Here is a 17,015-nt window from a genome sequence, read left to right on the forward strand (position 1 = left end):
AACTCGTTTGTAAAGTAAATTCATGTATAATTGATGACGCCGATCGATTGTGGCTGACCTAGTCGCAGCTTCAGACTGAACTTCCACTGCACGGTGGTGCGATGCAGTCACCGATGTAGCCTCGGTCCAGCCCAATTGGCCCACCCAGCAGCTTTGCCTTTTCTAAACAACCCTTTCTGCCAACATCGGTACATTTTCTTTGTGCTTTGCGTTACAAATTTAATGTTTGACAGTGACCGGATGTAATTGACTAATGATTTACAACGTTGCTTTTCGCTGGCAGTGGCTCAAAAAAGGTAGTGAATAAAATATTTTCAGACAAATATACTCGTACAATGTGGGTCAGTTTGGTTTTTGCAGAGAAAGAGGCTTGGTGGAAAGGCAACATTTGCTCTTCTAATTTTGAGAATTTAAAAATCTGTTTCTGTTCGCACACTGATTGCCATTGAATGGTCAAATGGAATTTAAGATGTGGAAAAGGTACTTTTAAAGTTAAAATGAGAAAAAAATTACTAATTGAATACCAGTAGCGACTGATGATTCATAAAAGGCGAGGCATTTTGGGAAGGAATTAAGCCAGTGTAGCGGCAGAAAAAAAATGAATATTTTGGGAAACGAATGGAAATTCTGGAAAAGGTCCCTTAGGGTACATGTCAGTAGCTGTCTAAATTAATATTATTTATTATTATTTGTAATACATTTATTTCGTAAAAGGTTTATAAAAACTAAGAGCTTTCAGAATTTTAAAGAGATGCAGCTCCAATGAGCTTCACAACTACTAGGTTGGGGAATAAGTTCGCAGCATTTTTACCAAAGACTTTTATTTAAACAAAAAACAATAATTATACAAATAAGTTAATCAATTTTATATTCGCCGTTGCTGTTTACAACTTCTTTCCACCTCTCTACAAATTTGTTGATGCCGTCCTGCCAAAAATCGCCTCATATGGTTTTAAAGAAGTTGTTTAGCCAGTTTCTAAACGTGCGGACCTCTTTCTTATCGAGAGTAACGCCCTTCATATGGTTTGACAGGGAGTAAAAAAGATGGAATCGATCGGTGCAAGGTACGGAGAATAAAGCGGGTGCTGAAGGACCTCCCATTCGAGCTCTTGGAGTGCTGCTTTGACGCCTTATGCAACATGGGGCCTGGCGTTGTCATGAAGGAGTACAACAAGTTTATGGAGATGCTGCTTTAAGGGAAACAACGTGCCGAGATTGGTTCCGTCGCTTCAAAGACGGTGATTTTAATGTTGACGACCGTCCGCGTGAAGGAAGGCCAAAAACCTTCGAATACGCTGAATTGGAAGCATTGCTCAATGAGGATCCGAGTCAAACGCAAGAAGAGGATGCTTCAGTATTAGGAGTTACCCACCAATTCATTTCCAAGCGGTTGCATGCTTTGCGAATGATTCAGAAACAGGGGACTTGGGTTCCTTATGAGTTGAAATCAAGAGATGTTGGACATCGTTTTTTTGCCTGTGAACAACTGCTCCAGCGGCAAAAAAGGAAGGATTTTCTTCATCGCATCGTGACGGGTGACGAAAAATGGATTCATCACAGCAATCCAAAGAAAAGAAAGTCATGGGGATTGTTCGGTCATGCTTCTACGTCGTCGCCTTGGCCGAATACTCATGCTGCGAAGGTTATGCTATGTATTTGGTGGGACCAAGTTGGTGTTATTTATTATAACCTGTTAAAACCAAGCGAAACCATCACTGTGGATCGGTATCGACCGAGCACTGCGCGAGAAGCGGCCGCAATACGCAGAGAGGCATGAAAAAATGATTCTACAGAATGACAACGCTCGGCCTCACGTTGCCACACCCGTGAAAACGTACCTGGAAACACTGAAATGGGAAATCCTACCCCACCCGCCATATTCTTCAGATATTGCGCCGTCCGATTATCACCAGTTCTGATCGGTGGCGAATGATCTAACTGACCAGCAGTGCCATTCATATGAAGACATCTCAAAATGGCTTGATCCGTGGATAGCCTCAAAAGATGAACAGTTTTACCGCGACGGTATACGAGATCTACCAGAAAGATGGGAAAAAGTAGTAACCAGAGATGGGCAATACTTTCAATGATTCACTTGTAACTGTGTTTTCAGAATAAAGTTGTATTTTCATAAAAAAAAAACAGCGAGAACTTAGTTGCGCACCGAATACCTACTTTGAGTAGATATAATCAAGAAAGACTACTGCTTTCTTAAATTCACCTTCGACAGGCTCTTCAAGTCTAACATACCGTCAAGAAGAGAGTGACAAACTCAAAAACCATGGGGAATAAGTAAAATAAATTTTTATACGTATGAATTCAAGCTACAAAATAAAGTAGGCTATGGAGTTTTTTGTTTTTTTAAGAATTAAGATTAGAATTATCTATCCGACTCCCGGACTACTTTGGCGTCTACCAGGCAGAAGTCTTAGCCATAAATGAGGTATACCTTAACACACACGCCGCAACAAAAACTACGATAAATATCTTCGTGGACAGCCAGGCGGCCATCAAATCAATGGAGGCAGTTATACTAAGATCAAAGATTGCTGAGAAATGCCTGGCAGCTCTAAATGATATTAGCACCGTCTTCAAGGTCAGCCTTATATGGGTTCCGGGACGTAGAGATATTGTAGGAAATTGCAGGGCCGATGAGCTAACCATAAAGGGTATTAAGCTTGCACTGTTTGAAAACAGAGACGATATTGGAATTCGGGAATGGTAACTTGCGAATTAAGGATAAAAAATAATATTCTCTAATAGGTCATGGAGATAATGAAATACTTGGCTAATTTGGCTGCAAATAGATAAGAAAAGATCAGGAGAATTGCTCGACCTCTCAAGAGAAACCATCTCAAAGGTCATGGCTTGTGTGCACTGCGTTGATAGGTAGGCGCTCTTCTAGGTTAGGAGTATTTCCTTATGAATACTGCAGAAGTTGTAGAGATGAGGGAGAGGAAGAAACAGCAGAACGCTTCCTCTGTAATTGTCCAGCCTGAGCTAGGAGTAGAGCAAGGTTGTGAGGAAAATACCATTTTGACTCTCTTACGGAACTATCCGGTGTTGGGGTAAAACCGATCCTACGCTTCATAAGAGACTCCGAATGGTTCCATGATGAATAAATACTGAGCTTCCCGTATTACGCAGTGGTACCACAACGGACCTATATGGCCTAAGTGGCTGAGTTGACTATTCTAAGCCCACTGCCACAACAATCTAACCTATCCTATGCCCAGAAAAACAATTTGATTTTGCTTTCAGATGATTCTGCTACACTTCGTAGATTAGGTTAGGTTAGGTTGAAGCGGTTGTCCTGTGGGACACTCAGGCTCAGGCTCAGGCTCATATCCCATTGTGATGCTGCGTGGGGAGCTTGTCCCTATCACTCCTAAAACCAGTGTGTGCTTTTCAAAAATTTTAAAATATCGCTGATTTCTGTAGAACTGAGATCTTCCAACTCATTAAAAAATTGTCTACCCAGAAGAGTAAACCTGCGTCTGGCTGGAGCAGGACAGTGGCACAGTAGGGGCGAGATTGTCTCTTTCTCGTCCTCATCTAGACAACTTCTACAGAAGTCATGTGTTTGCACACCCATCCCTTAGGCGTGTCTACCTATTAGGCAGTGCCCCGTTATGACTCTGAGATCAATGTGCTAAGACTGTGTTTATTTTGGCTTAACAGAGATTCTGTGCGTTTAGCATTTAGAGTCGGCCACATTCGACGGGCGATTTTGCAGGTGGTTTCATTCCGCCATCTTTCGTTTGCTTTCTTTAAAAATTTCCTCAAGGATGAGTAGCTTACAAGTTTGTAAGAGTATCCCTATGTCATTATCTATGTTCTCATCAGTCAATTTAGTGCCGAGTCTCGCTAGTTCACCGGCTCTACAGTTACTCAATGCCGCGATGGCCAGGAACCCATGATACCTTTAGGTGAAATGACTCAGCCATCTCGTTAAGAGATGTGCGGCATTTCATGGCTACCTTGGAGGTTGTCGACTGTTTTGTGAGGGATTTTATCGCCGCTTGGCTATCAGTGAAAATGTAGATACCATTTCCGGATATCGCATCACACTGTATCAGTGTCGCGGCTTTTATTATTGCCATCAGTTCAGCCTGAAAGACACTACAGTAGTCGGGGAGCCGAAAACTGAAGGAGATCTCCAGATGTTCGGAATATACACCTCCGCCCACCCTGCCTTCAAGCTTTGAGCCATCTATGTATACATGGATGGACTCGCCATATCTCATATCGTCCCGTTCCCACTTTTCCCTTGAGAGTAGGAGGGTCATAAACGATGTAATGGCAAGTATAGGCGGGAGTGCATAGTCCACCAGTCCGGGAAGCCCCAAAGAGCCAGCCAGGATTTTACCGTGACCATAATCCGCGTTTGACCACTTATTTAGAGTGTTCAGCCTTATTGCCGCACTGCGTGCGTTATATATTGTCTGCAGATCTACCGGAATGAAGTTTAATGTCGCATATAATGCTTTCGATGGTGTGGTTGACATGGCGCCGGTTATCAGAATAGATGCTAGTCTTGAAACCTCGTCAAGTTTCTTGATGTTCACACCCTTCTGAAGGACATTCCACCATATTACAATACCATAGTAGAGAATTGGCCTAACCACGGCTGTGTAGAGCCAATGTATCATTCTGGGTTCCAATCCCCATTTCTTCCCAATAAGCCTTCCGCTATGACATTGCGGTCATAGCTTTGCGTGCTCTGTCTGCGATTGCGAGCCCCCAATTTAGCTTCCTATCTAGTACAAGTCCTAGATATTTTGCCCTTTCTGTTACTCTAAGTGGTTTCCCTCCTAGGAATATTTTTTTGAAAAGCAGGTGTTTTGTGTTTCCTACTAAAAAGTATCAGATCCGTTTTTCCGGATTTACTTCTAGTCCTCGCCTTTTACACCAAAGTGCTTATCTGTTGAGAGATCTTTGTTGGAGATCACATAGTGTTGGAAGGTATTTAGAATATCATCGGCATATGATAATATATTATTTTACCTCCCATTTTTTCAAGTTCTTGTAGTAGATTATTGACAGTTAGGTTCCACAGAAGTGGAGATATTACCCCACCTTGGGGTGTACCCCTGATCGGAATTTTTTTAATGAATATGTCACGCAAATTGGCGCTTGCCGTTCGCCCAGTTAGAATTCGTTCTATAAACGAGACTAGTGCATTGCTTATTCCCATTTCCGTTAGCGAAGTGGTAATTGCTTCCGGATATATATTATTGAAGGCACCCTCGATGTCTAGAAAGGCAGCGAGGGTATACTTTTTGTAGTGAAGTGATTTCTAGACTGTGTGAACTAGCTCATGGAGCGCTGTTTCACTGATTTGCCTTTGCTGTATGGATGTTGGGAAGATGATGGTTTGTCGCAAATCCTTCCTTTGATATGCATATCTAGCAACCGCTCTAAAGATTTTAACAAAAAGGATGATAGGCTAATTGGCCTGAAGTCCTTCGGTTTCGTATGTGTGGTTTTCCCTCCGTTGGGCCGTAAAGACGGGCCCACAAACCAAGACAGGCCAACACATACCAGCAAATGTTGATGCGGGAAATTCGAGTAGGTTTAAGGATTGGGAAAAACGTGCTTCGTAATGCCTGTCCTTCCATTATACATTTAGATCAAAAAGATCCAGGAACAACCGCCAGGTGACCATCTAAGTGAACAGACTTGAGTTGGCTTTTTTTTTTGTTATGTTGCCAACTACCAAAATTTTATCGACATTGCTTGACATTTGTAAAAACTTCAATAAAGTGAAAGAAAAGTTGATGAATGGCCGCAATTTAATTTAATAAGGAATTGAATTCATCTGATATGGCTCCCTCCGATTTTTTTCTGTTTGGTTTGGCCAAAAAACTGCTACCCGGCATGTATTTTAGCAGCCGACAGGAAATAATAGACAAATCGAAGACGGCTTTGATGTTTATACCGAAAATAGAGTTCCAAAAATGTTTCGATAGTTGAGTCAAACGCTGGGATAAGTGCATTGCAGTTGATGGAGTGTACTATAAAAGCAATAATATGACTTTTGAGGAATAAACTTGTATTTTCAATTTTCTGAAAATACTCCGGGAACATTTTGATCAAGATGTATTACTTATATAGTCATCATACCACACTAAAGGCCGTCAAATCAATCAATAAAATATAATATAAATTACAAAATTTTATACAATTAAAGAGTTATTAAACAAACACACAGCCGAAAAATGAAATACACCCTGTATGCTCGTTCGGGCGAGTTTTCGTATTTACATACATACACACACACTCGTATGTGCGCCCTGGTACAAAGCATGTTACTGATACGCCCCGTAAGCCTGCTTGTCATCTTCTAATGTTGGCATAATCGAACGGACTGAAATTGGGGTGCAAAGCATAAGACAAGAAAAGAGTATTAGATAGAAAAGTGTAAGATATTCGACTCTAGCTTTGTAACAGTTTAAATGTGGCATCTGCATGGAAACGATGTAGAAGCAACAGCAGTTGAGCAACAAGAGCAGCGACAGCGACAAGCGCTTACAAGTGCCACTTGCACGCTATTGAATGTGTTGCGCTTTATTCGAGTGCTCAAGTTGTTTTTGTTTGTTTTCTTTTTTCTAGTACGAGTATTTTGTGCGCCCTCTCGAACTTTACACATATTGTTGTTTGATTTGTGTTACTTACCCATATCACGACCTGATCATCGCCACGTCCTGCTTTTTGGCGCCACAACGGCACAGTACGTCCCTCATTCGACACGAACACCGCGTAACACTTTGAAAGTTCATCGATGCGTGTTTTCTTCACTTGCTCGGATAATTTCCACACATTCTCCTCGCTGTAAAATATTGAATATGTTGAGGAAGAGAAGAGGATAAGTACAAAGAATTTAAGTATGTAGATGAATAAGTGGTGTGAATAAGCGGCATGCATAAGAATGAGTTATCAGGAATGTTAAAATTCAAACAACAACAGGTAAACCAACAGCAAAATGGTTTATAACAAAGCCTTGCTAAGACACTGTGGAGTGATATTAGGATTTGTCAGAGTTATTTTACAAGCAAATGCTTTTGGTTGTTTATTTTTTTGTGGATGCTATTATGAGGTGTGGGAATTAAGTCGACTCTAGTTGATACACTAACTGTACATTAACGGCCGAAACGGAGTCAGCAAAATGGGTCAATACCCATGCTTACCTTCCATATAACATTGTTAAAATTTAGTACCAAAAGAGACGCCCGACACAAATAAAACTTTGATAAATGTGCAGTACCACGCCCACTTTTGGAGAAAAGGCGTGTACCTCGTTAACGAATTAGTCGGTTAGGTTAGGTTAGTGGGCCAACTTGGACGAAGAAATCAAATTCATCCTTTGTCATACCATTGCAAGAGAAAAGAGGTGAAGGAAACCAATAGGACGCAAAGAGATTACGAACGACGTCTGATTTGCGGTTATGTTAGCCACTTTATGCTGCGGATGAAGTTCATCAGATTTTTAATATCAAGGCCTGCTCTATCAGCAGGCATAGGAAAGAAGTGAGAGCCGAGATGCGTAAATCTTAGTCCCGCGAGAGCAGCTAAGGAGAAGCTGCTGAGATAGTACCACTTCCTCCTTACGGCTGACGCAAAAAAAAACTCGAAGTAATTCCAAGTAAAGAGCGATGGTCCGGTCTAGAACACTGCAGAACTGCAAAGTGTTTTGTGACAAGTCCGAACAGAAAACTGTCAAACTTTCTACTAAAACTGAGAAGGAAAGACATTCGGTTGATGGTCGGTATCATTACAGGACGCAACCCATGAGGTCAGCATATGACCACCATTGGAATCATTGAGGACCCGGTGTGTCTGTCATGTTTGGAGGAGGCGGATAGCACTGAGCACTTTCTCTGTGAGTGTCCTGCCTTTGCTAGAGCACGACTAAGAGTTTTGGGTTCCGATGTCATGAGATGTCCGTTCTCTACACCTGGAGGATATTTACAGATTTGCCAAAGAATCTGAAAAATTCTCACTGGATAGAGATAGTTCTATCTCTGTCTCTGTCCTTTCCTATCTCTTTATCTGATACTTTTCACCTTCCCTCCTTGACTATCTACCATCATTCTAGAGCTTTAAATACAATGGGCTTTTTAGTCTGAGTGTTTTAGAACGACGAATTTTGTGAGCTGAGATTTGTTAACCTCAGAAGATTCCTCGACCGCCTCCAATCCACACATCGCCAGAAAGATTTCGCGACCTTACAAGTTTGTGTTCTTGCCTAGCGCTCGCTGAGTTGACGCGAAGCCCATCGTTCCAGTAGCAGAGGGTAGGTTGTCAAGAGGATTCCAATCTTCTCCCTTCGCGGAGAAACTACCTCACAAGTCTCCTATGTGGCCAGCTCGTTCGCTTAGCAGTTTAGCGCAATCTCGCAAACTAGGTACCCAGATTAGCCTTATACAATCGAAAGTAAAGCCAGGTATTTCGAATGCACCCTAATCGAGTCCAGGGTCCTAATTGCCGCTTGGCTATCAGAGGAAATATGTACTTTCTTAACAGATATTACGCATGTGGGTAGCCAATCAGCTGATTCTTTGATTGCGGCTACCTCTGCTTGGAACCCACTGCAGTGATCCTTTAACCTGAATTTGAGTCTGATGGGAGCTCTTCGCAGAATACTACTCTGCCAACCTTTCCGTCCAACTTCGAACTATCCATGTCAGAGTCAAACTCTCTGCACTCTCATCTTCCCTGTGGCATAACCGCTGAGAGTCTCTGTGAGATAGAAATCTCGTTCGCCGTGTTTTCTGCTTATCCATTCATCTTGCTTGGGCATCAACTTATATGTCCAGCGGCCTTTGGATAAGTGATCCCATTAGTTAAGCTTTCTTGTATGCTAAGCAGTTTTGAGTTCTTTGAAGTTGAAAAAAAAAGAATTTTGCGTCCTGAAGCAGCTACCAGAAAGAGACTTCCCATCATATCTCGACCAACGGAAGATTCTCTTGGAACATTGCAGAGATGAAAGGGTGTTTGTTGAAATAGATAGTAGGTAAACATCTTTGGAGAAAAAGATAGTCATCCTCATTATTTAGTAGACACAACTTGTACAACTTGGATTTTTGGATAGGAGCGGGCTTATTTTCTAAACTTTTCAACTTTTTGTTTTACTTGAATGAAGCACTTGAGCTTTTTTTTCCTTGTTCACTCCTCTCGGGAGCATATGGCCTGGACAAAACTTGTCTTGCGTTGGTTTCGTTAATATATTTGATTTTTGACAGGGCAGGTGATTAGCCTGCCGCTATCAGTCCTAAGTAGTGGGAATGCCAACCTGTCTTTGCTTAGGAACAACGCCTTTTTACTGTTGTGAGCGCCATCTGTGTTTCAAATTTTTCTGCCAGAAGGATCGCACAGATGGTTGAGCACTTCGCTAAATTTGGTGTGTCTGCGCTATTACCGCGGTTGCCCGCTTCCTCTCGCTGGCGCCACTGATGCAATGTGTAACTGTGTCTTTTTCTTTGATTTTGTTTGCTTGTTTTACCAGCCACAATGCAAATAATGCGCTGACTATTGTGCGGGAGTAAGGATGGAAAGGATAGGCTTTTGGGTTCCAGGAACGAGTTCACTTACGCTAGGCTACCGAGGCCCGCGCTTGAGCTTGTGAAGGTGGAATTTAATGACTGTCTCATCTCACGGCGAGCGTTCACCAATTGGCCACTGCGTTCATGTGAATTGGCACCACTCGATTACTTGCTCTAGAGCCAAGCAAAGTCCTTGTTGTTGTTGAAGTGGTTGAGTATTTCTAATTTTCTAATTGAAATAATCCTAATTAGCGACTAGTACCACCCATTTTTTTTGTCCATTTCGAGTTTCTATGTTTGACATTTCATTAATTTGCTGAAAGGAAGGCTTACCGAAAGAGCGAAGTTTTGCTCTAGGTAAACCAGGACATTCGCATAGTTAATGGAAAATAATTTATTTCACACTCTCTCCTTGACAGCTTCTGCAGATGGTATTGAAGGGGATGTTGAGTCTGACTGCATGATACCCTACCTTCCAGTGACCTGTATGGAATGCAGTAATACGTGAGATGTTTGAGCGAGAGCATCCTAACAGGTAATTCGTACTCTGGATGTTGTACGACGGCCATGGTTTTCTTGTTGTGGTGCATGAAGTTAATTCCTTCCACCTTCTTTTGACTAAAGTACATAATAGTGTGAATCAATGGCTGTTTTTATTGTGTGGACTGGGGTAGCAACTGTCACCGACTTTGTAATGTCTAATGGCGAAACTTTTGTCTCAGGTCAACTTCCACACCACAGTTCATCGTAGAACGTCAGGTGCTTAGTCTACGATAATATGCCCATCACTTTGGACGAGTTCGAGGCCAACATTTGAGATGCCATTGTTGCCATACTGCCGCACATATTTCGGCCACGTCGGTATTTATTTAAACAAAACAAAATAATAACAATAAATGAATGAAGTTCAATAAAATTTGCCTACAGCGCCATCTAACGTACACTTAATTAAAAAGAAGCCTCAGAAATGAATTTCTCGATCCTGAAAATGATTTTATAAGCATTTTTTGAGAATAATTTTCAAAAACTTATGCTAATTAAGCAAAAAGTGGCGTGCCAGCATTCAACTAAGGACATTTTACTTATTTGAGATAAACTCCAAAAAATCCTTTAACGTGGGAATATTGACGCCCTAAACAGTTGCTTGCAATTGGCTTTACTCAATAGCGAGCCAATAAGTTCCACTTTGTTGCAAATGGCACTAAAGTGGCATACAAATAAAGCTTAAGCGTACGGAAGTTTCATTGTTATTCGGTTAAAAATATATTTGGCATTTGTATTTCATGTAAATAAATGTAGAAAATATGTATCTGCATAATCAAATAGTAGAAATAGCTCACGTAGCACCAGAACAAGTCACCAGTGTGTTTGAAAATGAGGTCAGCACTTTGCAACCCCATTCCACCGAGCCGTAGATATTTACTCACATACGAAGTGGACAAGAGTTGTGAATTAGTGGCGTAAACCTCCAGAGGAGATGAGCACGCGGTGTCAGTGGAATGAGATGTTGCGCGTTGAACATAAATTGATACAAGCATAGAAATAAATAATTTGGGAATTGGCCGGTCCATAAGTAGCTGAAAATTTAAACAAAGCCAAAGTAGCATTCTAACATGACACACAATCGCCTTTTTCAGTTTTAGCTCAACACACTCCATCAACGTTTGTCAAAGAATCTCGGTTAGATAAAAATTTGTTTCACCTTATTTTCTACTTATCCATTCATCTTGTTTGGGAATCAACTTATATGTCTAGCGGCCTTTGGATAAGTGATCCTTTGGATTAGTTCAGCTTCCTTGTATTCTGAGCTGTCTTATACCCTAACTTTTGTAGGAAAAGGAACTCCATTTGAGTTCTTTCAAGTCGAGCAAAAAAAAACTTTGCGGCCTACAGCAGCTACCACAAAGAGGTTGTCAAATTTTGTGATGCTCTCAAAATAATGAAATTTCAAAATTGAATACCTGTAAAAACATTCGATGCGATCAGAAGTGCAATCAAAAAAAGTGCGTGCAGCTTAGTAGACATAACAGAAGTGAAACTTTCAAGGCAGACAAAGATAGAGGGAGATACTCGAGAGAGAATGAGAGAGTGAGAGAGAGAGAGAGAAAGAATATATATCTAAATAAATTCACAACATTTGCAGAGAATACAAATAGACAAAATTTACAAAAAACGGAGAAGTGTCGACCGGTGTAGGTAAACGCCGGATACAAACCGTGGCAACAACGCGAACTACTCCGAGCGTTTATCACCTGCACAAACGCAGCGATTCCAGGACCGCAGCAACGGCACAAATTACCGCAAGGCAATACCACTAAATCCGACGTCGGAATGGATAGCACTTTATAGTCCGCACAAGCACTAGCCAGGAAACGCAAATAACGCCAAAAAGTAGGCACCAAAACCAAAATGCCAAAAAAATCGGGACGCCCCAAACAGTAGGCACCAAGGAAATATAACACCAAAAAGTAGGCACCAAAAATATATTTCCTACAAGTTTGCACCAACAAACAAGCGTCGAAAAGTAGGCAGTGTTATTTCTCACTAGAAATTAGCAACCACAAGGAAAAACTCAGGAAAAATATCCTAAAGTGTATCTAAGACATATATATACTAATAGGGTTTAGCTTTCTCTCTCCTTTTCCTCTACGCTATATCTTTTTTCTCTCTCGCGGAACGAAAACGCCCAAAACGTTGCATGACCTTGAACCCTACTCTCCATTCGCGCTCGTCCATCGACGCCTAAGAAGTTTCACTTCAAAAATTCTTTCGGATGAGAGAAGTTATACTTTCATGAAAGCATTTTATGCTTAACTAAATCAACGGCGGCCGCCGTAGCCAAATGGTTAGTGGGTGACTATCATTCGGAACGTAGGGTCGAGTCTTGGTGAAACACCAAAATGAAGAAAACATTTTTTCTAATAACGGTGGCCCATCGGCAGACAATGGAAAACCCCCGAGTGTATTTCGGCCATGGAAAGGCCCTTCATAAGAAATATGTGCTGTTCGGAGTCGGCTTAAAACTGTAGGCCCCTCCATTTGTGGAACAACATCAAAACGCACGCTGCAAATAGGAGGAATAGCTCAGCCAAACACCCAAAAAGGGTGTGGGGTTAGATATATATATACCTTTTCGTCGTTAATGGGTTAATTTTGGGAAACAAGTCAGCATGGCTAGGGGAATCGTGAATAACAATTTTCATATCACTTCTACACTTTTTATTTTGTGGAGTTAAGCTGTTCCGAATTGTGTTAATAATAGAAGCATTTTTGAGTAAAACTTTTTTTTTTGTATTTTACACACGAGTAAAAGCACTTGAAAGAATACTCAACCTACCACCGATTGACATTGCGGCAGAAGGTCTAGCAGCAAGACTTAACGCAACGGATGAATTTACCTGTAAAATATTCGAATATAGCTTAATATGTGTGAGTTATCGGACCAATACGGACTATATGACTCCGAAATACAATTGGATGAAGCGATTCCGAACAATAATAGGAGAAGAGGGGTGGAAAAGAGGTATGAAACGTAGCCCCAATACGCTTCACATATTTACCGACGGCTCGAAAACGATGAACGGAGTAGGTGCAGGAATTTATTGCGCAGAGCTGGACATCACACGCCCAATAAAGCTCCCTGAACATTGCAGTTTCTTTCAAGCAGATGTCTTTGCGGTAGGAAAGGCTGCAGAAACTCCCACATAAATATATATGTTGAGAGTCAAGCGGCAGTAACCGCAATAAACTCATATGAAACATCCAAAAACGTTCTTAGGACCAGGGAAGCCATAGTGAGACTAGCCACAGACAGACGGTTATACTTCTATTGGGTACCCGGACATAAGGGCATTGCAGGAAACGAAATTGTAGATGAGATTGCCAACAGCGTTGTTTACAGACATTCAATACAAGATATGAATTACAAACAAGGATAGCTGCAGATTTTGCAATGAACTCGAAGAGAGGGAAACTCTTGAACACCTTCTATGTTTTTGCCCTGCATTAGCTAGAACCCGAATGAAATGTTTAGGAGCTCTACAATATGAAAGGTTAGAATGTTTCTCGGGGTTAGAGCTTCAGAGCTTATTTAGATTCGCAAAAGACCCAGACGTATTACAAGATGCCTACTACAAAGAAACGTAAGGGTCTAGCTCCATCTGGTACCACTAAGGACCAATAGGTCTATGTGATGGCTTTCAGCCAGCCAGCTCAACCTAAGCTAACCTAACATACGAGTAGTTTTGTTGCTTTTAATTTGAAGGCAGTCAAGCCAACGCCAAGCGTGACAACAAATATGTCTTACAAGTAGTTGTTTGATATAAAAAATAAGATAAAATACTTATCAGGCGCATGTAATATTTAGGCCAAGATTCTCTTTCGATTTTTGTCCTTCTCATGAATAGCTGCTTTTACAGATTATATAGTGGGGTTAGAACGCAAGTACCCCCTACAAAAAAACGGAAAAAAATATTTGCGGTAAGGCTAAATGTACATATATATTATATATTCTTACTCGCTGATTTTTGTTATATTCATCAAGGAAAGAAAAAATATAGTTTTTGTGCCCCTCTCTCTCTCTCTCCCTCTCTCTACTCAAACGCATATTAACACTTTCAGCAATTATTCCATTTTCGCCTCTATTTTAGTTTTTAAACTAAATGCACAAAAAAAAAAAATAGTTTTTCAAATTATACCCACAGGAAATAGAAAAGTAGGAAGCGGCGAGCCGCACACGGATGTGCCAACACCTCGCCATAAGCGAACTTTGGCAACTGAAATATGCAACTAAAGTGGAATTTTTTACACTTCTACGTATGTATACGCGTTTACAGTGTCTACAGGATTGGCGAAAATTTAAGCACCCTTGCACACTTGAGCAAAATGACCAAAGTTAGCGGATGAATGACCAAATTTTCAACTTTGAAAACCAGCCAAATTTCTGCTGCCTGCTGATTACCACGAATAGAGTAAGTTGATCGATATTTTCCGAGGTTTTTGAATATGCAGAGATATTAGAAAATATAATTTCATAAGGTCATACAATGGTTCAGACCCATATATTTTTAGACCCATAAATAAGAAAAAGTAGACGCTTTCATTTTTGGTATGAAATGAGACTTTTTTTCAATTTCAAACGTTTATTAACAAAAAATGGTTACAAATTTAGTCTTCAAATTAATAGCCATCGCCTGCGACACATGTTCTCCATCTCTCAGGCAATTTGTGGATGCCGCGGCAAAAAAATTGGCCGTCTTTAGCCGCAAACCAATCATCGATCCATTTTTTGCCTTCTTCGTGAGATTTGAAGCGCTGCTCGTAAAGTGCGTGGCCCATCGATGCAAACAAATGATAATCGGAAGGCGCCAAGACTGGTGAGTAAGCCGCATGCACCAGCGGTTCCCAATCGTACGTCTCCACCAATTCCCGGGTCGCTCTTGTTCGATGTGGCGGTGCATTGCCATCAAGTCAGTTCATGCGGCACCCATCTTCCGACCTTTAAAATCATGCCCATGCCTTTCAAACGTTAGGAAATGGTTTTTTGGGTCACTCCCAACTGCTCTGCCATCATTTCGTGTGTTTGACCATCATCTTCATCCAACAATGCTTGCAATTCGGCGTCCTCAAACTTTTTCGGTAGCCGACCACGGTCCTCGTTCTCCTAGCGACATCTATGGACTAATAGCTGAAAGTCTCATTTCATAGGTATATACCGTAAATTAAGAAAAAAATCGAAAAATGGTTGGAATCGGTTTAGTTTTATGCACATCTCCTTCACAAGCCTAACCTCGAAAAGCTTTGAAAAAGGTAAAGAAAAGTCTTCGCATTATACGGAGCAGAAAACACGAAAATAGATAATAGAAACTCCATAAATATAAAATTACTTGTAATTCGAATTTCAGTTAACTCTGAATAAGAAATGCCGAAATTTACTTTACAATTGCCAAATTCGGTGTTAGTTCCCGAAATAGATAATCAAATACGAGTTGTTTCAGAGTTCTGTCACTTCAAACAAATAACCATTTTTGTTCATGTTGGCATCAGTCCCGCGACTTCGTTGGCTCGGTTTTCAAACTTGAAATTATATTTCCTGGCAAATCTTATAAAATTGGTTAACCCAAGATGTCGAGTACAAGTAATAAACACAAAAGGGCTGCAAAAGTTTTGCGCAACACTGTACATACACCCCACACATCCGCTCGGTTTGAGAAGGCAGTCACAGCAAACTGTATGTAGAATAGTAACGTTGCACACTGGGCCAAAAGACCCGAGTGAGTGGCCAAAAATAAAAATTGTCGACTTAATTTAAACAGGAAATTTATAACATCATCTTATTTTGAGTAATTTTTTACACCAAATTATGAAGTTTCATTAGTTTTTATCAATTAGTTTTTTTATGTAACAGTTCAAAGTCAAAGTTTTAGTTCGATTTTTAACACTTTCAAACAATGTTTATCAATACGTTGTTGTGAAAAATACTACTCAAGATGTTATTATCGTCCATAACTTTTCTTTATGGATATCAAAAAATAATTTATAATTGAAACCATGTGTATTTATGTTGAATAAGTTTTTTTTTTAACATTTAATCAACAAAATCTGTTTTTTATTCATACATGACTTACTTTGAAAACAAAGTTCCCCGAAGTTCCCCTATCAAATGAGTTAAATTTTATGCCAAATTGTTCGTAAAGAAGTATTAAATAAGGTATATATGCGCCTTTTTGCGCCTTTTCATAAACATGTCTGAAATATCGATATTAGTGTGAGAGAAATCTCAAATAATTCTGACCCATTAATGTTTGAGCCAAAACTACCGAGGGAAAATCGAGTTTAGTTCAGTGTTTGTATTTACTACTTCAGAGCAGCAGTAGTACCCCAAATAATGCTCTGCTCTAACTATGTAGTTAAACATTGTCAGAAATGCAGAGATTTTTGCTGAATGCTTAAAGATTGATTGCCAGTTCGTAAATAATTTGAAAATTATTTTAGTTTGCCTTTCTTGTCAGCTACCATTCAACACAGAAAAATTTGAAGAATTCTGCTTAACCACTGCAAGCTTGTATGTTACCTTGTATCCTTGGTCTCCAATGCCAGCAACTCTTAATAAAATCTTGATTCATGCTGGAGAAATAATAAGACATTGTACTTTACCAGTTGGTGTATATGGAGAAGAGGCATCTGAATCGAGAAACAAAGATTACAGAAACTTCAGACTCAGGCACAGTAGACAATGTGATAGGAAAACAAACTTAGAGGATCTCTTTAATCGATTACTAGATACTTCTGATCCATTACTGTCTAGTATGAACAGGTTGTCTAGAGCTAATAACAGAAGACGTTTACCACTTTCAGCAGAAGTTAAACAGTTACTTTTGTTAGATACTCAAAATATGGAAAATGATAATAGCAGTGCCAGTGCAAATGAAGACGAATATGAATCGGAAGATGAAACAGAGGCCGAACGCG

The 17,015-nt window shown here is 40.4% G+C and overlaps 1 protein-coding gene across 1 annotated transcript in view; it reads right to left on the reverse strand.

The window, feature by feature from the left end:
* The window catches only part of LOC129246072 (protein N-terminal glutamine amidohydrolase), a 93,952-nt gene that overhangs the window by 15,717 nt on the left and 61,220 nt on the right, over positions 1-17,015 (reverse strand). The window contains exon 2 of the mRNA XM_054884600.1: positions 6,679-6,832. Coding sequence (XP_054740575.1) covers positions 6,679-6,832 — 154 coding nt within the window. The remainder of the gene's footprint in view (positions 1-6,678; positions 6,833-17,015) is intronic.

The sequence above is a fragment of the Anastrepha obliqua genome, chromosome 4, assembly GCF_027943255.1.
Source record: "Anastrepha obliqua isolate idAnaObli1 chromosome 4, idAnaObli1_1.0, whole genome shotgun sequence".
NCBI classification, from domain to species: domain Eukaryota; kingdom Metazoa; phylum Arthropoda; class Insecta; order Diptera; family Tephritidae; genus Anastrepha; species Anastrepha obliqua.